General features: G+C 44.2%; 1 protein-coding gene across 9 annotated transcripts in view; it reads right to left on the reverse strand.

Annotated features, from left to right (window-relative positions):
- Positions 1–25072, reverse strand: part of TDRD7 (tudor domain containing 7) — a 129043-nt gene that overhangs the window by 65856 nt on the left and 38115 nt on the right. For all 9 annotated transcript variants that reach the window (XM_065549917.1, XM_065549924.1, XM_065549920.1 and 6 more), the window contains exons 5-6: positions 17125–17210; positions 2337–2554 (exon numbers count right to left, since the gene is read on the reverse strand). In XM_065549917.1, the coding sequence (XP_065405989.1) occupies positions 2337–2554; positions 17125–17210 (304 nt within the window). The remainder of the gene's footprint in view (positions 1–2336; positions 2555–17124; positions 17211–25072) is intronic.

Below are 25072 nucleotides of genomic sequence, written 5' to 3' on the forward strand. Positions count from 1 at the left end.
TATATATACACAGAAAACATGAAAAAATGGGTGTTGCCATACCAACTATAATGAGACTAATCAATTAAGGTGGGCTATTATCAGCAGGAGAAAAAAAAAAAAAACTTTTTTTAGTGATAATCAGGATGGCCCATTTCCAACAGTTGACAAGAAGGTGTGAGTAACAGTAGGAGAAAAATTAGCATGGGGAAATGTTTTTACTTTGTGTAATGACCCATTCACTCCCAGTCTTCATTCAAGCCTAATTTGATGGTGTCCAGTTTGCAAATTAATTCCAATTCTGCAGTTTCTCATTGGAGTCTGTTTTTGAAGGTTTTTTTTGTTGGAGTATTGCGACTTTTAGGTCTGTAACTGAGTGACCAGGGAGATTGAAGTGTTCTCCGACTGATTTTTGGATGTTATAGTTCTTGACGTCTGATTTGTGTCCATTTATTCTTTTGCGAAGAGACTGTCCGGTTTGGCCAATGTACATGGCAGAGGGGCATTGCTGGCACATGATGGCATATATCACATTGGTAGATGTGCAGGTGAATGAGCCTCTGATGGTGTGGCTGATGTAATTAGGTCCTATGATGGTGTCCCTTGAATAGATATGTGGACAGAGTTGGCAACAGGCTTTGTTGCAAGGATAGGTTCCTGAGTTAGTGTTTTTGTTGTGTGGTTGCTGGTGAGTATTTGCCTCAGGTTGGGGGGCTGTCTGTAAGTGAGGACTGGCCTGTCTTCCAAGATCTGTGACAGTGAGGGACTGTCCTTCAGGATAGGTTGTAGATCCTTGATGATATGCTGGAGAGATTTTAGTTGGGGGCTGAAGGTGATGGCTAGTGGTGTTCTGTTACTTTCTTTGTTGGGCCTGTCCTGAAGTAGGTGACTTCTGGGTATTCTGCTGGCTCTGTCAATCTGTTTCTGCGCTTCAGCAGGTGGGTATTGTAGTTTTAAGAATGCTTAATAGAGATCTTGTAGGTGCTTGTCTCTGTCTGAGGGATTGGAGCAAATGCGGTTGCATCTTAGAGCTTGGCTGTAGACAATGGATCGTGTGATGTGGTCTGGATGAAAGCTAGAGGCATTTAGGGAAGTATAGAGGTCAGTAGGTTTCCGGCATAGGCTACCACTCTGAAACCTGTCACCATGCAAGGTAAAGGAGTGTCTGTTTGTTTTAAAGCTGTTATTTTATGATGTCCAATACCTACCCCACATGGGAAAGGTGACCCTATCAGAAAGGCCACACACCCACGTGTAAAAGGAAGGGCAAAGCAAAGTGGCCCTAGAAGAGGTGCCCCAAATGCCACAGAAACAGAGCGCTCCGAGTCCATGGGACAAAACGAGCCCTGGGATGTCAAAGCACCTCTACTTTGAAAGCTGTCGTGACGAGCCTTACATCCTATGCAAGAGCACAGAGACTGCCCAGAACCCACAGAACCTAGGCACAATATCCACAGGCCGCATTAGCATCTTCCCAGAAGGTTGCAAGTAATTTTTTTTATTTATTTATATATATATTCAAGTGAATATATTCACACTTGAATTTTGCCAGCCCATATATCCCAGATCCTCCCGATATAAGGAAAAGAAGAATATTTCCCCCTTAATTTATATTCTCTTTCTTTTTCTATCATATATTCTGTTCTCGTGTCAGATAGAAGAGAAGGTAGAAGGCCTAAATACCTCAAGGGAAGGAAGGAACAAGCCCAAGAAAAACATTTGAAATCAAGGGTAAAACTAAAACTCTCGCTGTTCAACCAGTGAGGCAGATCATAATTGGAGAGTGTAAAGGGAGCCACCAGACAAGCTATGTTCATATTAAAAAGTTTGTTATCCCTTTTGGTTACTCATTACTCTAGTTAAATGACTTTGACCATTTCAAGTATTATTGTTTGCTAATTCTCCCCCACCCACAATATTCATCTCTTCACACTGCTTCACTGACCTGATGCAAGTTGACTGTTTTTAAATTGGTTCATGAAATAAGATGTACATTTATCAGAACTATAATGTTCTATTATCATCATGATAATCAGGAGGATTAGTTGTCATGTTTATGCCCAGTGGGACTTGTCACTTCAGACAAAGCAGAGAAAAATGCTTCTCAAAAGTTGCACTTTTTCAAACAGAGCTAAATATTCATTCACAAATCTCCTAGTGATCAATAGCCAGAAAAGTTTGAGTACAAGAAAACATTTCCTTGAAAAAAATCTGTATCACTGCCTTTATGTCAAAAGAAAAAGCTAAATGTAAGAACTATTAGAAAAGAGGTTTGTCACATAGATGCTATAAAAAAAGATTGAATATTTCTATTAAAAATATTATTAGCTTCTGTGGGAAGACCACCAAAAACTTACCGTGCAAATATGAGGCCAGTATTCAAACTGCTGGAGTAAGGCTGTATTAAGTTCCTCTTCGTATATCTCTCTGTAAAACTGTGGCATCTTTGATAACCAGATACCATTGCTGTACTTATTCAAAACTTCTTTAACACGATTCTGAACTTCATTTATGTTAGAATTAGAAGGGCCAGTGGGGATGCTGTGTGCTTCTGAAACTGGCTCATTCAAATTATCTGTAAAGATGGAAAAACTACAATTTTCAAGTGGCAGTGTTGTTCTACAATTTCCTTTTAAAGAACAGTAGCATTTAACTTCAGAAAGGGGAACTACATAAAAATGAGGAAGCTAGTTAAACAGAAATTAAAAGGTATAGTTCCAAAAGTGAAATGCCTGCAAGCTGCATGGAAACTTTTTAAAAACCACCATAACAGAGGCTCAAATTAAACGTATACCCCAAATTAAAAAACATAGTAAGAGGACCAAAGTGCCACAGAGGCTAAAACAACAAAGTAAAAGAAGCACTTAAAGGCAGAAAGGCATCCTTTAAAAATTGGAAGTTAAATCCTACCGAGGAAAATAGGAAGGGGCATAAACTCTCAAGTCAAGTATAAGTAGGCAGGCCAAGAAGGAATTTGAAGAGCAACAGCAAAAAATTTTTTTAAATACATCAGAATCAGGGAGTCTGCTAACAATCGGTGGGGCCACAGGATGACTGAGGTGTTAAAGGAGCACTCAAGGAAGAGTAGGCCATTGCAGAGAACCAAAATGAATTCTTTGCATCAATCTTCACAGCAAGGGATGTGAGGGAGATTCCCACACCTGAGCCACTCTTTTTAGGTGACAAATCTGAGGAGCTGTCCCAGACTGAGGTGTCAGAGGTGGTTTTGGAACAAATTGATAAACTAAACTGTAATAAGTCACCAGGACCAGATGGTACTCACCCAAGAGTTCTGAAGAACTTAAATATGAAATTGCAGAACTAACAACTGTGGTATGTAACCTATCATTTAAATCATCTTCTGTACCAGGTGACTGGAGGATAGTTAATGTGATGCTAAATTTTTAAAAAAGGCTCTCGAGGTGATCCCGATAATTACAGGCCAATAAGCCTAACTTCAGCACCGGGCAAACCGGTTGAAACTACAATAAAGAACAAAATGATCAGACACAGATAAACAAGATTTGTTGGGGGAAGAGTCAACATGGCTTTAGTAAAGGGAAATCATGCCTCACCAATCTATTAGAATTCTTTGAGAGAGTCAACAAACATGGACAAGGGTGATCCAGTACATATAGTGCACATAGATTTTCAGAAAGCCTTTGACAAGGTCCCTCACCAAAGGCTCTTAAGGAAAGTAAGCAGTCTTGGTATAAGAGAGAAGGTCCTCTCATAGATCAGTAACTGGTTAAAAGACAGAACACAAAGGGTAGGAATAAATGGTCAGTTTTCAGAATGGAGAGAGGTAAATAGTGGTGTCCCCCCAAACGATCTGTACTGGGATCAGTGCTGTTCAACATATTCATAAATGATCTGGGAAAAGGGATAAGCAGCGAGGTGGCAAAATTGCAGACAATACAAAACTACTCAAGATAGTTGAGTCCAAAGCAGACTGTGAAGAATTTACAAAGGGATCTCACAAAACTGGGTGACTGGGCAACAAAATAGCAGATGAAATTCACTGTTGACAAATGCAAAGTAATGCATATTGGAAAACATAATCCCAACTATACACACTGTGACAAAGTTCCTCCTCTATCTTGGTGGGTCCTGCGCTTATTGGCGGATTTTCTTGCCTCAGAGATTCACCATGTGGGTTGGGGAACAGCCCAGAGGCCTTCCCCTCTGGAAGAACCCACAGTCCAGGTCAATTGGGAGGTTTGGGGGGAACCCGGGCCCGCCCTCTACTCTGGGTTCCAGCCCAGGGCCCTATTGACTGCAGCTGTCTATAGTGCCTCCTGTAACAGCTGCATGACAGCTACAACTCCCTGGGCTACTTCCCCATGGTCTCCTCCAAACACCTTCCTTATTCTCACCACAGGACCTTCCTCCTGATGTCTGATAACGCTTGTGCTCCTCAGTCCTCCAGCAGCACACCCTCTCACTCTCAGCTCCTTGCGCCTCTTGCTCCCAGCTCCTCACACTCACACCACAAACTGCAGTGAGCTCCTTTTTAAAACCCAGGTGCCCTGCTTAGCCTGCCTTAATTGATTCTAGAAGCTTCTTCTCAATTGGCTCCAGGTGTCCTAATTAGCCTGCCTGCCTTCCTGAACTGGTTCTAGCAGATTCCTGATTACTCTAGTGCAGCCCCTGCTCTGGTCACTCAGGGAACAGAAAACTACTCATCCAGTGACCAGTATATTTGCCCTCTACCAGACTCCTGTACCCCACTGGTCTGGGTCTATCACAATACAAAACGATGTGTTCTAAAGTAGCCATCATGTGCCAGCAATGCCCCTCGGCTATGTACATTGGCCAAACTGGACAGTGACTACGCAAGAGGATCAATGGACACAAGTCAGATATCAGGAATGGCAATATACAAAAACCTGTAGGAGAACACTTCAACCTCCCTGGCCACACAATAGCAGATGTAAAGGTAGCCATCTTACAGCAAAAAAACTTCAGGACCAGACTCCAAAGAGAAACTGCTGAGCTCCAGTTCATTTGCAAATTTGACACCATCAGATCAGGATTAAACGAAGACTGTGAATGGCTATCCAACCACAGAAGCAGTTTCTCCTCCCTTGGTGTTCACACCTCAACTGCTAGCAGAGCACCTCACCCTCCCTGATTGAACTAACCTCGTTATCTCCATACTGATTTATACCTGCCTCTGGAAATTTCCATTACTTGCATCTGATGAAGTGGGCATTCACCCACGAAAGGTTAGGCTCCAATACTTCTGTTAGTCTTAAAGGTGCCACAGGACCCTCTGTTGCTTTCTAAAGTAGCTGTTACCACTCAGGAATGATCTTGGAGTCATTGTGGATAGTTCTCTGAAAACATCCCCTCAATGTGCAGTGGCAGTCAAAAAGCTAACAGAGTATTAGGAAGCATTAGAAAAAGGGATAGATAAGATAGGAAATAGCATAATGCCTCTATATAAGCCCATGGTACAACCACATCTTGAATACTGCGTGCAGTTCTGGTCACCCCATCTCAAAAAAAGACATTAAAATTAGAGAAAGTACAGACAAGGTCAACAAAAATGATTAGGGGTATGGAATAGCTTCCCTATGTGGAGGGAATAAAAAGAATGGGACTTTTCAGCTTAGAAAAGAGATGAGTAAAAGATAGGATAGAGGTCCATAAAATCATGAATCGTGTGGAGAAAAAGTGTTATTTACTCCTTCGCATAACACAAGAACTGGGGTTACCCAATTAAATCAATGGGCAGCAGGTTTAAAATAAACAAAAGAAAGAGGAGGTTACTTACCTGTAACTGGAGGTTCTTAGAGAGGTGTGGTCCCTATCTGTATTCCACATGTGGGTGACTTGTGGGAAGTGATCAGTGCAGCAGTGGCTGCGGGATGCCAATGGAACAAAGCAGCATCTGTCATTGCTGCGTGTTATGGTGTAGTGTGCTAGGAATGTGTGGCCAGAATGCCACATCACTGCTTGACAGATGTCCTGCCAGGACAGATTTGCAAGTGAGAGTGAGTCGGCGGCTTGCACCCGGCTTGCACTGTTACCTGCAGGGAGGAGGTAGATTGGAGCATTTGTAGCATTCAAGGATGCACCCTGAGACCCATTTGGAGATTCACTGGGGCGAGGGGGCTTATCCCTTTGCCCTTTCAGCAACGGCCACAAAAAGATTAGTCCATTTCTAAAATGGGGAAGTCCTGTGGACGTAGAAGGGTAGTGAGCATCAAACATTGAGGGAGTGCAGGACTCTGTTAGTGGGGGAGGTGTGCATCTTTGGGTAGAATACTGCCAAGTGGATCAATTGACTGAGGTGGAACTCAGACACCACTTTAAGAAGGAATTTGGGGTGCAGCCATAAGAAGACCTAGTTCTTGTAAAATATGGGGGGGGGGGAAAGAGCGAGATCTGCCATCATGGCTGCAAGCTCACTGACCTACCTGGCCAAGGTAATGGATACCAAGAATGCCACTTTCATTGAGAGGTGGGAGAAGGAGCCTGTTGTCAGTTCAAAGGGAGGTCTTGTGAGGACAGAGAGAATGAGATTAAGGTCCCCTGGGGGTGTGCACCAGTGGAAAGGGTTTGAGTAAACCTTTTAGGAAGCGGACAATGGTAGGGTATGTAAATATAGATGTGTGGTCCATGGGGCTAGAAAGGTGCTAAGTGCTGCTAAATGCACATGAAGAGAACAGAGCCAGACCCAAGGTCTTGAGGACGCAGTCGAGAACAATGGGAATGGCCATCATGCTCAGTGAATGGTGGTGGCAGTGGGCCCACTCTACGAATCATCTCCATTTAGCTTGGTAGCAGGTCCTAGTGGAGTCCCTCCTACTTTGGGTGAGGATTTGCCAAACTGGGACAGAGCATGCACTGTCTATGCTTGATGCCAATCCAAATACCAGGCTGTGAGGTGAAGAGAGTCTGGATTGGGATGACAGTCTCCCCTGATCTTGTGTGAGGAGATTTAGGAGTGTGCAGAGTGCTGTCTGGACGGAGAGTCTGAGGAGGTATGTGAACCAGAATTGCCGGAGCCAGAAAGATACTATGAGGACAGTGGCTCTGTCCTGGTGCATCTTACGTAGCACTTGCAGTAGGAGGGGAAGGGGGTGGGAGGGGGAAGGCGTAGCAGAGGTTGCCCATGGAGGGAAGGAGGAGAGTGTTGCCTTGAGAGCTCTCTTCTAGAGGTCCTTTGGAATAATAGAGGGGGAGCTTTTGACTCTCGGAGTGACAAAGAGGTCCATCGGGGGTTCCCCACTTTACGGCATCGCGTAGCTCCCACTCGTGGTTGAGGTAGAGGTCAAGAGTTCTGCTGAGCGTGTCAGCCAGGGAATTCTGGACACCCGGTAGGTATGCAGCCTGAAATGTCACCTCATTGCAGATGCACCAGTTCCATAGCCAGACCAACTTGGAGCAGAGAGGGGAAGACCTGGAACTGTCCTACTTGTTGATGTACAACACCGACGTGATGTTGTCGGAGAGACGCTGAATGTGTAGGGAGCGTATGAGCAGGAGGAAGGCCTTGCATGTGAGAAGGACTGCCCCAAGTTCTAGAATGCTGTGTGACACAGCATCGATGCCCCTTGAGTGGCTTAAGTGGGCTCTCCATCCGGCGAGGGAGAGGTCTCTCATGATGGCAGCTTGTGGTGTGGATGGAGTGAAGGGGGTGCTGATCATGATCTTGGAGGGAGCGGACCACCACGTGAGGGAGGACAGCATGGTCTCTGGGACAGTGACCCTGGAGTCAATATGGTCTCTGTTGGGTTTGTAAATGAAGAAGAGCCAAGGTTGTAGACAGCACATGTGGAGCCATGCATGCAGCATCATGCAAGTGAAGGCTGCCATATGCCCAAGGAGGGAGAGACAGTGGCAGACCATGGTGTGTGGTCTGCGACATAGGCACGCAATGAGGGCTGTCTGTGCTGCAAAGCAGTCAGGTGAGTTGAAGGCCTGGACCACAATAAGAGCCCAGCTGCACCCCAATGAAATTTATTGTCTGTGTGGGTGTCAACCCTGACTTGCCCTCATTGACACAGATACCCAGAGATGCTAGAAGACCTGAGACAGTGGATCACGGAGAGTGCCTCCAATCAAGATAGCACCACCAGGAGCCAATCATTGAGGTAGGGGAATACTTCGTAGCCAAGACATAGCATCTGGACCGTTACCACCGCAAAGACTTTTGTGAATACTCTTGGCACTGTCGCTATGCCAAACAGGAGGACCCAAAATTGGTAATGGTGGTGCCCTACCTGGAAATGGAGGAACTTGCGGTGAGATTGGTGGATACCCACATGGAAGTAAGTGTCTTTCATGTCGAGAGCTGCGAACCAGGCTCCCTGGTGCAGGGAGGACATAATCAATGTCAACGTCACCATGTGGAATTTGGACTTCCTGATAAACATATTCAGTAACTGATGATCTAGAATGGGGCGGCATCCTCCACTCTTTTTCGGAATGAGGAAGTATGGTGAGTAGACCCCCCCCCCCCCTCTCTCTCTGTACTGAGGCAGGATGGGCTCTATTGCCTCTCCCCCTATAGGAGTAGAGCACCTACTTCTTGTTGGAGCAGCAAATGATGGAAGGGGTGCCGGGGGGAGGGTTAGGTGGGGAAGTGATGAAGTAGGAAGGAAAGGAACGATATGGAGTATCCGTGGTGGATGACCTCCAGTACCCAACTGTCTGTGGTGATCTTGCCCCCATTGTGGGCAAATAGGGAATGACAGCCCCCAAAAATGACATGGGGTGCTGTGGGTGGTATCGAGGGAGGCTTGCGGGTCTCAGCCTGTGCATCAAAATCGGCCTTTGGCCGGCGGTTGGGAGAGGGTTGAAGAGGTGGTTGTGGCAGACCATAGTTGTCAGCATGGTGGCTCTTGGCGCAGATAGTGTGCAGCTGTGGGCAGATTGTATCTGCTCTCTGTGTCTAGGGGTCAGAGTATATGTGCCCAGGGACCAAAAGTGTTGATCTGGAATCCTTGAGAGTGTAGGAATTCGCCAGTCTGGTCGCTGAAGAGTTTATGCTAGTCAAAAGGGAGATCCTCTTTCGTATTTTGGACCTCCCTAGGGAAGCCAGAAGATTGTAGCCACGAGTCCCTTTGCATAACTACTCTGATGGCTAGAGACAGAGGATGTTGGCCACATCCACTACTGCCTGGGAGGTCCACCTTGGTGACCAGTCCCCCTTAATCTACCAGCGCCTGAAATTGCTCCTGGTGTTCGAGCGGGAGCTTGTTCTTGAACTCTGCTAGCATATTGTAGTTATTAAAGTCATACTTGGCTAGCAGAGACTGATAATTAGCAATGCGGAATTGAAGTTATACAGAGGAACAGACCTTCCTACCCAGCAGGTTTAGCCTCTTAGCAGTCTTGTCTGGAGGGGTGGATTTTTGTGGATGCTGTCTCACCCATTCTGCAGATGCTTGGACACCCAGGGAGCTAAAGGGTGGATGGATGAACAGGAAAGCTGCCCACTTAACTAGTAAGAAGTAGCATCTCTCCACCGACTTAGGTGTGAGTTCACATGAGGCCGGTGTGTGCGCCATACCACATGCGCCAGTACCAGGATAGCTTCATTGATGGGGAGGGCCACCTTGGATGGCCTTTGGGGTTGGAGGATGTCCAACAGCAGATGTGAGTCCTGAACTTCCTCCAACAGGATTTCCACCCTCTGTAACAGCCACCCTCTGTAGCAAATCCGGATATTGACGGTGATCATCTGGCAGAGAGAGCTGGGAGAGGAATGACCACCTCATCCTGTGACAAGGATGTGCTGGTCAGGACCAGGGGAGCCAGCAGTACTGGTTTAACGTCCTCCTCTTCTTCATACACCGATGGAGCCAGCAGGTGTAAAGAGGAACCTGAGATGGTGTGTGGTATCTGTGGTAGGGATCCCAGGGTCCACAGTATGGCCAGAAGGTGGGGTCCATCAGTGGCAGCGGGCCCCACAGGAACTGGTAACAGGTCTCCTCTGTTGGCTCATATGCCAAAGAGTAGGGCGGTCTGGGTTGCACCGGACTCTGGTGTGAAACCAAAGACAAAGATGGTTCCACATCAGAGAATTCTTAGGAGATGGAGGACTGGTCTAGCAATGGTGGAACTGTTGGTATGGGAGGTCTGTGGTGTGGTGGCAGCGGGACAGGCTTCTCTGGCAGCAGCAGGGGTTTATCTTCCCCTGTAGGGATGGCATGGGTAAGCAGAGAGCCCGAGAGAAGAGGCAACTGTAAGTAAGGGAGGATTAATTCTACCACTATCAGGTCTGTGGAGCACCAAGCGAAACACTCAAGGGCCTGTCGGTATCTGTATGCCCAGCCAGTTTGGCAGATGTGGGGTACCAGCAGAGTGGGTGGTGTTGCATGCGCCAGTGAGTGTTCCAGAGGCTTGGATGCTGAGATAACCGTCAGTACCGGCAGATATTGTGCGCGTTTGGCCTTACCCTCCATCTGTGGGACCTTGGGTGCTGGTTTAGCCAGATACACGTGCAATGTCTCACCCAACCTGGCTTGGCTCATGGAGGAAACACTACACTTGTGAGCAGTCCGGTGTGGGGACCTGCTCTCGTGCCTAAGAGAATGTTTGTTTTCTGCTCTCATGCCAGGACTTGTCCTTGTCCTTGGGTGCTGTCGGTTCAGAGCCATGCACGGTGCGGTGCTCTCTGCTGGTGGTGGCTGCTGTATACGGCAGGTTGGGGGGGGGGGGGGTCTCAGATCCTGGCCCAGCTGTGCCTGGGGCAGCATAGCCTCTACCATAAGGTAATTGTGGAGGCAGAGCTCGTGGGCTTCCCTGGTCCTGGGCAGGAAGGACTTACAGATGGAGCAGAGTGCCACAACGTGTGCCATACCCAGACAGCAGAGGCACTGCTGGTGCTCACTCACAGAACGCAAGAACGGCCACACTGGGTCAGACCAAAGGTCCCATCTAGCCCAGTATCCTGTCTTCCAACAGTGGCCAATGCCAGGAGCTCCAGAGAGAAGCAGCATGGGCAGGAGACAGTTTTTGAAGCCCAGAATCCTGGGCATAGTCCCTGGGGGAGGAGGCAGGGTGTCTGTCCCTGGACGGGAAAAAAGAACTACTACATTAAGTACACTGCACAAACTTACCTGTAAATCTACCTACAACTACGTACAAAAAAGAATAACTCTCAGTAGACTAAGAATGCAAATGAAAAAGGGGGTTCCAACTCAGGCCATGCAGCAGTAAAAGGGAACTGGAGGGGCGATGACCCACACTACCTCTTATGCCCTTGGTTGGGAGCATGAGGAGATGTACTATGCACGTGCAGGTCAATGGACACTGCTAAGAAACACTTCCAGACTCAGGTGCATGGTGTGCATGCGCATGCGCACCCACGGGTGGGAAGACACATAGGGACCATCACTTGAAAGTAGTACTTCTTCACACAATGCATAGACAACCTGTGGAACTTGTTGCCAGGGGATGTTGTGAAGGCCAAAACTATAACGGTGTTAAAAAAAGAATTAGATAAGTTAATGGAGAATAGATACATCAATGGCTATTAGCTAAGATGGCCATGTTCTGAGTGGCCCTAGCCTCTGTTCCCCGAAGGAGGGAGTGGACGAAAGGGGATGGACCATTCAATGATTGCTTGTTCTGTTCACTCCCTCTGAATCACCTGGCATTGGCTGCTGAAACCCAGAAAACCAGATACTGGGTAGAGGGACCCATTGGTCTGACCCAATATAACAGTTTTTATGTTCTTAGATGGTAAAATTATCTTGAGAAGGGTAGAAAGAACACAAGCCAACTATTGATAATATTCAAATATTAAGTATACAAATCTAAGCAGTGTGTCAAGCCAGCCACTCCCAGTCCCTATTCAAGCCCAGATTAATGGTGTTGAATTTGCAAATGAATTTTAGTTCTGCTGTTTCTCTTTGAAGTCTGTTTCTGAAGTTTTTTTGTTCAATGATAGTGACTTTTAAATTCATTTGCAAATTCAACACCATTAATCTGGGCTTGAATAGGGACTGGGAGTGGCTGGCTCACTACAGAAGCAGCTTTTCCTCTCCTGGAATTGACACCTCCTCATCTATTACTGGGAGTGGACTACATCCACCCTGATTGAATTGGCACTGTCAACACTGGTTCTCCACTTGTGAAGTAACTCCCTGCTCTCCATGTGTCAGTATATAATGCCTGCATCTGTAACTTTCACTCTATGCATCCGAAGAAGTGAGGTTTTTACTCACGAAAGCTTATGCCCAAATAAATCTGTTAGTCTTTAAGGTGCCACCAGACTCCTTGTTGTTTTTGTAGATACAGACTAACACGGCTACCCCCTGATACTTAACTCCAGATAGTCACCCTGCAGATAGTGATGCTGTGGAGGCAGCTTATGCTTGCGTGGGGTGAGCTGGGCTGCTACCACATAAATACTCTGGGTGCTGTAGTGAGCCCAAAGGGGAGTACTTGAAACTGGAAGTGATCCTGGCCAACCATAAAACCAGGAACTTCCTTTATGATGGGTGAAAATCCACCAGGAAATATGCACCCTTCACGTCTAATGCCACAAACCACATTCCTGTCTGAAGGCAGGGGATTATCAATGCTAGTGTAATCAACTGGAATTTCAGCTTTCAGATAAAGATGTTGAGTTGCCAGAAGTCCAGGATGGGTCTCCATGCTCCATCTTTTTGGGGGGAATTAAGAAATACAGGGAGAACTCCCTCCTGTGGTAATGAGGTGAGACACAAAAAGTATTCTGCCTCCTGTTGAAGAATCACCTTGTGAGAATGTAAAAAGCAACAAAGAGTCCTGTGGCACCTTATAGACTAACACATATATTGGAGCATAAGCTTTCATGGGTGAATACTCACTTCGTCAAATGCATGTAGTGGAAATTTCCAGAGGCAGGTATAAATATGCAGGCAAGAAGCAGTCTGTAGATAACGAGGTTAGTTCAATCAGGGAGGATGAGGCCCTCTTCTAACAGTTGAGGTGTGAACACCAAGGGAGGAGAAACTGCTTTTGTAGTTGGCTAGCCATTCACAGTCTTTGTTTAATTCTGAGCTGATGGTGTCAAATTTGCAAATGGACTGAAGCTCAGCAGTTTCTCTTTGAAGTCTGGTCCTGAAGTTTTTTTGCTGCAGGATGGCTACCTTTAGATCTACTATTGTGTGTCCTACAGGCAAAACAAGCCCAAGAAAAAAACCAAAAGAACTCTTGGCCATCACCTACAGTCCTCAGCTAAAACCTCTCCAACGCATCATCAGTGATCTCCCATCCTGGGCAATGATCCCTCACTTTCACAGGCCATGGGAGGCAGGCCAGTCCTCGCCCACAGACAACCCACCAACCTTAAGCATATTCTCACCAGCAACCACACAACACACCATAGTAACTAACTCAGGAATCAATCCATGCAACGAACCTTGATGCCAACTCTGCCCATATATCTACACCAGCGACACCATCACAGGACCTAACCAGATCAGCTACATCATCACTGGTTCATTCACCTGCACGTCCACCAATGTAATATATGCCATCGTGTGCCAGCAATGCCCCTCTGCTATATACATCGGCCAAACTGGACAGTCCCTATGTAAAAGGATAAATGGACACAAGTGAGATATTAGGAATAGCACTATACAAAAACCTGTAGGAGAAAACACTTCTATCTCCCTGGACACACAATAGCAGATTTAAAGGTAGCCATCTTGCAGCAAAAAAAATGAACTTTATAGGGGCAACACTGGACTTGGTTTTTGCCAGAGCAGGTTTGTGAGGTGTGAAGGAGAGAAACTCTATGGAGTATCCCTGATGGATAATCTCCAGAACCCAATTGCCATAGTGATCTTGTTCCAGTTGTGGACAAAGAGTGTGAGATGGCCCCCAAAAGTGACAGGGAATGTTGTGACGACCAAAATTATAACTGTGTTTAAAAAAGAATTAGGTAAGTTAATGGAGGATAGATACATCAATGACTATTAGCCAAGACGGCCATGTTCTGAGTGTCCCTAGCCTCTGTTCCCCAGAAGCAGGGAGTGGACGAAAAGGAATGGACCATTCAAGGGAATCTGAACCAGTGGTGCTGGTGGAGAGGTCATACCCAAAGGAATGAAGAGTGTAACCCCTCAACGGTCTGTTGGGGCTCGACTGTCTCCATGGAACGAGAAGTTATCTCCCTGACTGATCCATGTCTGAGAACTGTTCTATTGGTAGTGCAAGGGTCATCGGTACGGGGCACTCATACCAGATGGTTGGAAATGGAACGGCTCATGGGATGTTGGTGTAGACTCCTCCAGACTAAGGACATCCCTCAGAAGGCACGGCCGGAAAGAAGTGAAGACGGTAGATAAGGAAGGAATACAAACTTCCAGATTTCATTTTTCTGTATGCCCTGGTGTCAGAGGGGTTCCAGTAGTCAAGTCTGAAGGACCAAGTGTATCTGTAGCTGTCAGACGGTCTTTAGATGAATGAGGCAGTACCGACAACAGGTCCCAACTAGCACTGTTAGACGGAACCAGTGAATGTCTGTTCTTACACTTGGTTACAGAGGTGACCAATGGAACTGGCAGATCTTTCTTTTTAAGCCTTGCCCTCCAACTGGGGGGTCTTTAGTGGAGACAGTTCTTTAAGTTGTGTACGTGACTTTGCACCCGATCAGGACAGACCTGGAGAGGAACCCTGTTTCTTATGGACAGTCCTAGAATGCAGAGATCAGAGAGGGGTCTCAGCCTTCTCCATTAGATGCTTTCACAGGCAAAGCTCCCGGACTCCTTGAGTTCTGGGTGGAAAAGAGCAGCAGATACTGCACTTCAGAGACATTTACCTCGCCCAGACAGTACAGGCAATGTTGATGGTCATCACTGATGGAGCGAAGGCAGGAGATGCAATTCCTGAATTCTGGACTCTGGGCATAGTCCTGGAAAGAGGGATAGGTTCCCAACAGTGGAAAAAGAAATCCTCTATACTATAAAAACTTTAACTAAGCTAAGAAATATAAATTATAAAATCAAGAAAAGGACAATTCCAACTCAGGCCATATGGCCGGAGGGAGGAACTGGAGAGTCGTCGACCCACACTGCCTCTTATATTCTCGGTCAGGACCACAAGGAGAGCCACTGTGCATCTGTGGGTCAACGGACACAGCTTTGAAGAATTTTCAGACTCAGGAGTATGGCATGCATGCGTATATAGAGGGATCATCACTCAAAGAAGAATTTTTTGTTTCCACCACTGTACTTATTGGTCATATATCAAGTACATCATGTCTCTTCAAAAAAGTGTATTACAAGCAAGATGTAGAGATGATTTGGAAACCCTCAGCCATGCTACCTTGAGCAATAATCTCAGGCACTGTTAAACTGGGGTGGGACAAGTCAGGGAGGGATAGCTCAGTGGTTTGAGCATTGGCCTGCTACACCCAGGGTTGTGAGTTCAATCTTTGAGGGGGCCATTTAGGGAACTGGGGTAAAAACCTGTCTGGAGATTGGTCCTGCTTTGAGCAGGGGGTTGGACTAGATGACCTCCTGAGGTCCCTTCCAATCCTGATAGTCTAGGATTCTAAGTCAGGAAGGGAAATCTCCAGGACAGGGAGATGGGAATTGGTGATTCAGTAGGTGGCTCTCTTCACTCTTCTATTAGCATTGAATCAGTGCCCCAGGAGGAGATTTGGGGTACTGTTCTGTAACGGGGAAGTCTTTTGTATTAGGTATGAAAGTGAGACTTTGGCAACAGGTAAACATTAAAGGTACAATGTACTTGTCAAAACAGAGATGTAAATAACCATTTGAATTTTCACATTTCTCTTTGCATTGAGTAAGATTTGTATACAAGCCCACAAGTGCTACTGTTACCCCATCCACTCCCCCAACTTTTCTCATTTCTTCCTTTTCCTCTGAAGGAATTTTATAACCATGCACCTAATAACAAAACCTACAACCACAGGGTGGCAGTCCTCAGTTAGAGCAAACTGACAGATGGTTGAGAAGTTTCTGCCAGTTATGTAGCAGTTATACAAGGTAGGTACATGCCACCTGCTGGAGGGATAACTTAATAACTCTGGATCCATACTGCTCAATACTCAGTTTTAGAACCACAGTTGAATAAGTCCTAACATTGATTATAATCGTACTCAAAAAAAACTTAGCTTACAAAGCAAAGTGCCTTGCTAAAGTTTTAAAGTCATACCATCCTCAGTACTAGTCAAAGACAGACAACTACGCATACAAAATGATGGGGTCTAAATTAGCTGTTACCACTCAAGAGAGCTCTTGGAGTCATTGTGGATAGTTCCCTGAAAAAAAATCTGTTCAACATGCAGGAAAAAACCCCTAAATGTCAGGAACCATCAGGAAAGGGATAGAATAAATCCCTGATATACCCACAACTTGCATACTGTGCACAGTTCTGGTCATCTCATCTCAAAAGTGATATCATAATTGGAAAAGGAGCAGAGAAGAGCAACAAAAAAGTAAGTGGAAGTATGGAACAACTTCCATACGAGGACAGATTAAAAAGACTGGGACTGTTCAGTTAAAAAAAAAAAAAAGAGGGGGGGGGACATGATAGAGGTCTATAAAATCATGACTGGTATAAAGAAAAAAAATGTTATTTACTTCTTCCCATAACACAAGAACTAGGGGGGCACCCAGTGAAATTAACAGACAAGAAGTTTAAAAACAAACAAAAGGAAGTATTTCACACAGTGGATGGTCAACCTGTGGAACTCATTCCTATGGGAACGTTGAAGGCCAAAACTGTAACAGGGTTCAAACAAGTTCATGGACGATAAGTCCATAGATGGCTAGTAGCCAAGACGGTCAGGCATGCAACCCCATGTTCTGGGTGTCCCTAAACATCCAATTGCCATAAGCTGGGACTGGGCAACGGGGGATGGATCACTCAAAATTGCACCCTTCTGTTCATTCCCTCTGAAGCATCTGGCACTGGCCACTGTCAGAGATAGGAAACGGAGCTAGACGGACCATTGGTTTGATTCAGAATAGCTGTTTTTATGTTTAATCAGTTTATAATTACATTACCAATTAAGCAGGCTTCCTCAGAAAATAGACTGTGTGGGTATATTGGCTTTATCAGTCTTTCACTGTTAAAAGTATTGTTCTATCTACAAAATAAAAGGCTATAAACATGGTTCATGTTATGAATACATGCCTAACCCAAAGTGGAAAACCCACATACCATTTGAATCCACTGAAGAGCTTCTGGACAGATGCACTTGAAGTTCTTTCTGAAACCGAGGTGGAAGAGTTAATCTTTTTTCAGGCCTAAAAGATCAAAGGAAACTTCTTTAATTCATTTCCAGTCTAACTAGTACTACATCTGCTCACGAAAACAATATCAAAATAGTCATTTATAGTTATCTTTTTTGTTCAAAATTAAGATTAAAGTAGTAGCCTCATTTAGAAGATGGATTAGGGGGTTCTGTTTGGAGGTAGAACCACTTGTGGTTGTTAAGTTCATAGAGCAGGAGATAAGGGAATTCACTATTTTTAGAAATAAAATGTATGTGTTGGAAGGAGAAAAAATGAAGAGGAATGGGAGTTACTCAGAAAATTGCAGTTCTTTGAAGACCCACATTGTGAAAGCTCACTAAACTCAGTTCACTGAGACCAAAGAAGGAGCTCCCCAAGGGCTAGTCTACACTTACCGGCTGGTCCGGAGGCACGCCATCGATGTTCTGGGATCGATTTATCGCGTCTGGTTAAGACGCGATAAATCGATCCCGGATCGATCCCGGAAGTGCTCACAATCGACGCCGGTACTCCAGCTCGCCGAGAGGAGTACGCGGCGTCGACGGGGGGAGACTTCCGGCTGCGTCTGGACCGCGGTAAGTCCGGACTAAGGTACTTCGAATTCAGCTACGTTATTAACGTAGCTGAATTTGCGTACCTTAGTCCGAAGTCCGGACTAAGTGTAGACCAGCCCCAAGTTTCAACTGTTATTTATAGCAGGGAGTTTCATGTCACTCTGAAGCTGACTGGGCCAAGGCGAAACTGCAGTCTCCACTTCTCCTAAAGCGTTCCTTTAGGTTCTCAAGCTTCTGCTAATCACACCTCCTTAGGGAGGCTCAACAGACTGCCAATATCAAGGCCAGAGGTGGATACTCTCACTGTGACACCACCAAAGATGCTTGTACTTGATATCCATCTATCTATACACGTAAAGAATGCACATCAACTGCATGACAAAAATATGGCTAGTTTATCCAAAGTATTAGAAACTAGCTGCCTAATTTAAAAAAAGTTTTGATATTCCTTCCAAACTTGAAAATGATAAGGTTGCACACTTGCGTAATTTGAGAACCTAAGTGGCTTTAGTCTTTAGCTCTTCATTTTAACTGTCCTATACACATACACATTGTAATCTCATTATATAATCACATACTATAATACATTAATATTAGGGCTGTCAATCTCAGTTAACGCCTGCAATTAACTGAAAGCAAAGTTAACGTGTTAATTTTTTTAATGCGTTAATCAGATACCTGTGGGCGGGGCATGAGGTATCAGTGGCAGGGGGGCGAAGCCCCAGCCCGCAGCTTCCCATGCCTGTGCCCAGAGCCCTCAGTCCTAACCTTATATTTGAAAATATAGAAAACCCAAACAATATTTAAATAAATGGTATTCTAATATTGTTTAACACTGTGATTAAAACTGATTAATTGCAAAAAAAATTATCTCAATTAATTTTTCTAAAACAGTTGACAGCCCTAATATACATAGGCATATCAGGTTATATTTTTCCCCATACATCATTTTTCAAATGTCTTACTGATTTAGGGGTAAATCCCAACTTCCAAGCAAGCTGCAGGTGCTCAACATATCTCAGGATTTGGCCCTTCATCTGGTACTCTGCATTCTCAAACATGTAGTGTTCTTACAAAGATGTACATTTTACTAATTTTTTTCCCCCACTACCTGTAATATATCTCTAGTTCCCGTGTTAGGCTAAGTGTTTCACGGTTCTTGAACTCCCATAAAAAATAATGTCACATCGAGACCCAAGCCTGAGATGCAGAGCCTGTTGGAGAGGATGTGGGGAAGCAGGTCTTTTGAACCCTCTACCTTTTGCATGGGGTTTCCTAGGGCCTCTATGGAAGAACTGCTGAGCCATGTCTAGGTCTAAAACAATGGGTGGTGAAACTTCCTGTTACAGCCAGGGGTGTATCTCCCTTTTAGGTGAATTGCAAATACTTGTTCAAAAGATCACTGAGAGCAATATCCAAATTAGACTATAACAGTAAAAGCAATACAATGCAATTAATAAAAATACCAATAATGAGCTAATATTAAAATTGATTCTTCAGGCCCCTTACCACTTATACTTTTATTAAGGTTTATAAATGCAGAGAACAGGCCCTGGCATGTTCAGACTAAGTGGATTTATGCATCTTCTTTCCATATTTCAAAGGAGAGTTCCTGCTCTATATTTGCAAAAAGAAGAACAGGAGGACTTGTGGCACCTTAGAGACTAACAAATTTATTAGAGCATAAGCTTTCGTGGACTACAGCCCACTTCTTCGGATGCATATAAGAAGTGGGCTGTAGTCCACGAAAGCTTATGCTCTAATAAATTTGTTAGTCTCTAAGGTGCCACAAGTCCTCCTGTTCTTCTTTTTGCGGATACAGACTAACACGGCTGCTACTCTGAAACCTTGCTCTATATTTGGAGCAGTTCACCACTAGGTGTCACTAATGCTCCATACTGACAGCCCATAACCCCATTTTATCTTTAGCTTTATCCTGCTATTGTTGGGGGAGGGAAGGTTTTGGCTGACAAATTAGGTTAATGCTGACAGCATTATAATGCTTATTAGAGTGAAATCTGCTGGAAAGCAAGCAGGAAGTTTTAAATTGGAGAGTGTTGGGCTTTGCTATAGTATAAAAGGTAATATTGATTGAGTGAGTTGAAGTAGGTCTGAGGGTTTGATCCAACGACAGAACTGTGCACTCACGTTGTGACACATACAAGTTAACCACAGAAAAACAGGTACATGCATAATTAAGTTTTAAAATAGTGGAGTTTTAGGTGTTTTTGAAACTAGTTAAAGAGAACTGCATTGATTTGTATGATGTATTACAAAATTAATTGGTGCAAAGAATTTGTATTACATGGATTAAGGGCAAGGCCCAACCTGTTTTACATTCACGGAAATGGTCAAGTATGGCTATGAATGTGATTAATTATATAACTCAGTGTATGCCACCCTGAAATTGGGTGTGTCCCCAGCATGGCATCAACTGGGTCAGTACCCTCTCTTCTGAGGGGCTTCACTAACAGATTTCTTCCAAATCGGTTTTCCATGACTCTTAAAAATGCGTAAATATGATAAGAATTTTAAAAGCTATTTCTTTGCTTGTGGCTTTATGCTGTTTGGTTATATTAATGAGTGGATTTATTTGGATGTTAATTAAAGCATTTCTCTACTGCTCTGGGTCTCGTAAATCACCTACTCAATCACCATCTCCTGCATAGCTGCCTGGGAAGAACTGGTGTTCATACAAAAAATGGTGTACTTTTCCATTTTTATAAAGATACCATGCTACAGTATGAGGGGATATTCTTGTTATTTCTTAATATTCTTTGGTGGGACAACTCCTAATTCAGTGTTCTCACAACTCCAATAAAAGTGAAAAGATCCATCATATCTGCTTACACCATTCAACAATGATTTTGGGTTCCTATTTTATGTATTTATGACATTTTTTTTAAAAAAGGTACTCAAACTACGTGAATTGCTCTGTAATACCCAAAGGAAACTCAGACTGCCTTTGCCAACATATAAGTCAGCAGTGTGCCCTCGTTGCCAAGAAGGCCAACGGTATATTGGGCGGTATTAGTAGGAGCATTGCCAGCAGATCGAGGGAAGTAATTATTCCCCTCTATTCGGCACTGGTGAGACCACATCTGGAGTACTGCATCCAGTTTTTGTCCCCCCACTCTTGAAGGGATCTGGAATAATTGGAGAGAGTCCAGCGGAGGGCAACGAAAATGATCATCAATCATGCTGGAAGGGCATAACGAGTGGGGTCCCGCAGGGATCAGTTCTGGGTCCGGTTCTGTTTGGTATCTTCATCAATGATTTAGACAATCGTATAGAAAGCACACTTATAAAGTTTGTGGACGATACTAAGCTGGGAGGGGTTTCAAGTGCTTTGGAGGATAGGATAGAAAATGATCTGGACAAACTAGAGAAATGGTCTGAAGTAAATAGGATGAAATTCAATATGGACAAATGCAAGTATCCACTTAGGAAGGAACAATCAGTTGCACACATACAAAATGGGAAACTACTGACTAGGAAGGAGTACTGCAGAAAGGGATTTGGGGGTCATGGTGGACCACAAGCTAAATACGAGTCAGTGTAACGCTGTTGCAAAAAAGCAAATATTCTAGGATGTATTAGCAGAAGTGTTGTAAACAAGACAAGACATAATTCTTCTGCTCTACTCCGCGCTGGGTGCCATATTTCAGGAAAGATGTGGACAAATTGGAGAAAGTCCAGAAAAGCAACAAAAATTATTAAAGGTCTAGAAAACGACCTATGGGGGAAGATTGAAAAAATTGGGTTTGCTTAGTCTGGAGAAGAGAAGACTGAGAGGGGACATGATGACAGTTTTCAAGTACATAAAAGGTTGTTACAAGGAGGAGGGAGAAAAAATGTTGTTCTTAACCTCTGATGATAGGACAAGAAGCAATGGGCTTAAATTTCAGGAAGCGCGGTTTAGATTGGACATTAGGAAAAACTTCCTAACTGTCGGGGTGGTCAAGCACTGGAATAAATTGCCTAGGGAGGTTGTGGAATCTTCTTCATTGGAGATTTTTAAGAGTAGGTTAGACAAACACCTGTCAGGAATGGTCTAGATAATACTTAGTCCTGCCATGAGTGCAAGGGCCTGGACTAGATGACCTCTTGAGGTCCCTTCCAGTCCTATGAGTCTATGATTACAGAAATCGGGGAGATTCTCCTCCATCTGCTGACTTTCTGAGGTTTGCAGGGGAGATGGTGTACAAGACCACAGACCTAAAGGAGAATCGCAATTCTCATTTTTAAAAAACTTGAGTTTCTAGCCCTCGTGCTTGCAGAGAAAGGATTGAAAAAGCTCTAATAATAATTAATGGAGATATCCCATCTCCTAGAACTGGAAGGGACCTTGAAAGGTCATCAAGTCCAGCCCCCTGCCTTCACTAGCAGGACCAAGTCTTGATTTTGCCCCAGATCCCCAAGTGGCCCCCTCAAGGATTGAACTCACAACCCTGGGTTTAGCAGGCCAATGCTCAAACCACTGAGCTATCCCTCCCCCACCCATAGGTGCCAATTAGTTGATAAGGAATGAATAGTTTTATTTTCATCCAAATGATTTCAGGTACTTGTGCCAGACTCACACAGGACCTATACAGAAGATTTAATTTTCATGAGACTGACAGAACAAGGAGTAATAGTCTCAAATTGCAGTGGGGGAGGTTTAGGTTGGATATTAGGAAACACTTTCACTTGGAGGGTGGCGAAGCACTGGAATGGGTTACCTAGGGAGGTGCTGGAATCTCCTTCCTTCAAGGTTTTAAGGTCAGGCCTGACAAAGCCCTGGCTAGGATGATTTAGTTGGGGATTAGGTCCTGCTTTGAGCAGGGGGTTGGACTTGGTGACCTCCTGAGGTCCCTTCCAACCCTGATATTCTATGATAACGATCTGGATGATGGGATTAATTTCACCCTCAGCAAGTTTGCAGATGACACTAAGCTGGTGGGAGAGGTCGATACGCTGGAGGGTAGGGATAGGGTCCAGAATGACCTAGACAAATTGGAGGATTGGGCCAAAAGAAATCTGATGAGGTTCAACAAAGACAAGTGCAGAGTCCTGCACTTAGGAAGGAAGAATCCCATGCACTGCTACAGGCTGGAGACCGACTGGCTAAGCAGCAGTTCTGGAGAAAAGGATCTGGGGATTACAGTGGATGAGAAGCCAGCAGTGTGCCCTCGTTGTCAAGAAGGCCAACGGCATTTTGGGCTGTATTAGTAGGAGCATTGCCAGCAGATTGAAGAAAGTGATTATTCCCCTCTATTCGGCATTGCTGAGGCTACACCTGGAGTATTGCGTCCAGTTTCGGTCCCTCCACTACAGAAGGGATGTGGACAAATTGGAGAGAGGAAACACTATTTCACTAGGAGAGTGGTGAAGCTCTGGAATGGGTTACCTAGGGAGGTGTGGAATCTCCATCCTTAGAGGTTTGTAAGGCCTGGCTCAACAAAGCCTTGGCTGGGATGATTTAGTTGGCGTTGGTCCTGCTTTGAGCAGGGGATTGGACTAGATCACCTCCGAAGGTCTCTTCTAACCCTAATATTCTATGATTTTATTAATCAGATTTTATCTTCTAACCTCTAAGAAGTCTGAACACGCACAGACAGATTTTTTTCAATGGCTTATAACTTGGCCAAATTTGGGCAGATTTTTATAGGAACAAAAAAAGGCACATCTTTGACACAAAGAGAAGCCTCTGCTAAATTTCAAGTTCCTCCTCCAGAGCATGAAGGTGTAGAACTTCTAAAGAAATAGTCTTTACTTATTTTAAACACTGACAAGATAATTTATTTTCCCCTAACATTCTTGGAAACAACTCAACTGTTTGGGCTGAAATTAAAAACAAAAAACAAAAATCACCAAAAAAAACCTCAAACTAACGAACCCCTGCCTCAGGCAGACACCCAGCATAGGAAATTTCAATTTTAATGGTTCAAGTTTGACAAAAGTTATAAGCAGCTGAAAACGGGGTCTTATGTGATCTACCACGCAACTTTAATAGATGGTGCTACTACCCTTGCCTACAAAAGTGCTATAGCTGACATGGGAATCTCTGGGTGTGCTTTACAACAGCAGAGCCTACATATGCTCACCAGGCTATCTGTATTGCCCTTAAAGCAAGAGTCCGGATTAAATAGGACCCAGTTCTCTGAAGAGTGAAATTAACTGCTGTCAGTTTCTCTGCTCCTCCACATCCCCTGATACTCACGACTTGCATACGGAATCTGAATGGATAACATTCTTGTGGGTTTTAGGTCTTTTGAAAAAATATTTGTAGTGAATACAATTAAACTGTTGCACTGATACGCATTGTTAATGTTTATGCCTTAGCGGAAAGTAGCATACAACTCATTTTGCTTCAAGTCAATGCTTAATTATAAATAACCATAATAATACATGGAGGATTATCAAAGTAATCAAAGCTATTCTGAGACTTAGCCCAACCACAATGATAGAACGAGGACATTCTCTGTATCATCATTTGATGACCTGGTTCAGCAATAAACATTACATAAAGAGAAATGATGGTGCAGCAGTTGTTTTAGCCAAGCTGGATTTTAGATAGTCAAAGAATAGCTGAAAACCAATGGGCAATGCTAATCCAGCAAAAACAGCAAAGAACCCTCCTCTGAATTCATCCAGATCTGGCCATGCAGTTGCTAGATTCAAGTGCACAAAAAACTAACCCCACTCCCACCCCCCCTAAAAAGGACACTGTACTGTATTAAAAATATACCAGCTTTTAATAGTTAACTTTTCCTTTTAAAAAGGTTCATTTGAATTCTCAGCTTTCAGAGACAGTTTAAACCAAAATGCAAGCAGAAACACCACTAATCTCTAATGTTCTGACAGTTGCCCCAAAAGATGAACTAGCATTGTTTCCTATGAAGAGGGTAAGTCAATCTTCATGCTAGTTTAGTGAAAGACTCTCAAAATTGTAGTGGATACATGTAAATTACATGTGGTGGTTTTGTAACAGCAGAATGAAATAACTCAAAAGGTTGACTTTTTCAGTTATATACTTAATTTAAAATGATTAAAAATCCATATTTCTATGCTGACACTGCAATGCCGAGGGGGAAACTTCCATAGAATATCAGTATGGACTGACAATATCATGGAGCATTTAGTAGTGTAATACTGTAATTTCTGCTTGACTGACATACTCCCATTTTTATTTGCAATCCTCCCAGACACGCTTCTAGGTACTGAAGAGAAATTGATATGTTTATTGTGCAACTTTTGTTCATTCATGCATTCTGCAAATACAGCTATCAGTCATACATTTACAATTCAATCTCTGTATGGGATGATATCTCAAAACAC

Source organism: Chrysemys picta, chromosome 6, assembly GCF_011386835.1.
Source record: "Chrysemys picta bellii isolate R12L10 chromosome 6, ASM1138683v2, whole genome shotgun sequence".
NCBI classification, from domain to species: Eukaryota; Metazoa; Chordata; order Testudines; family Emydidae; genus Chrysemys; species Chrysemys picta.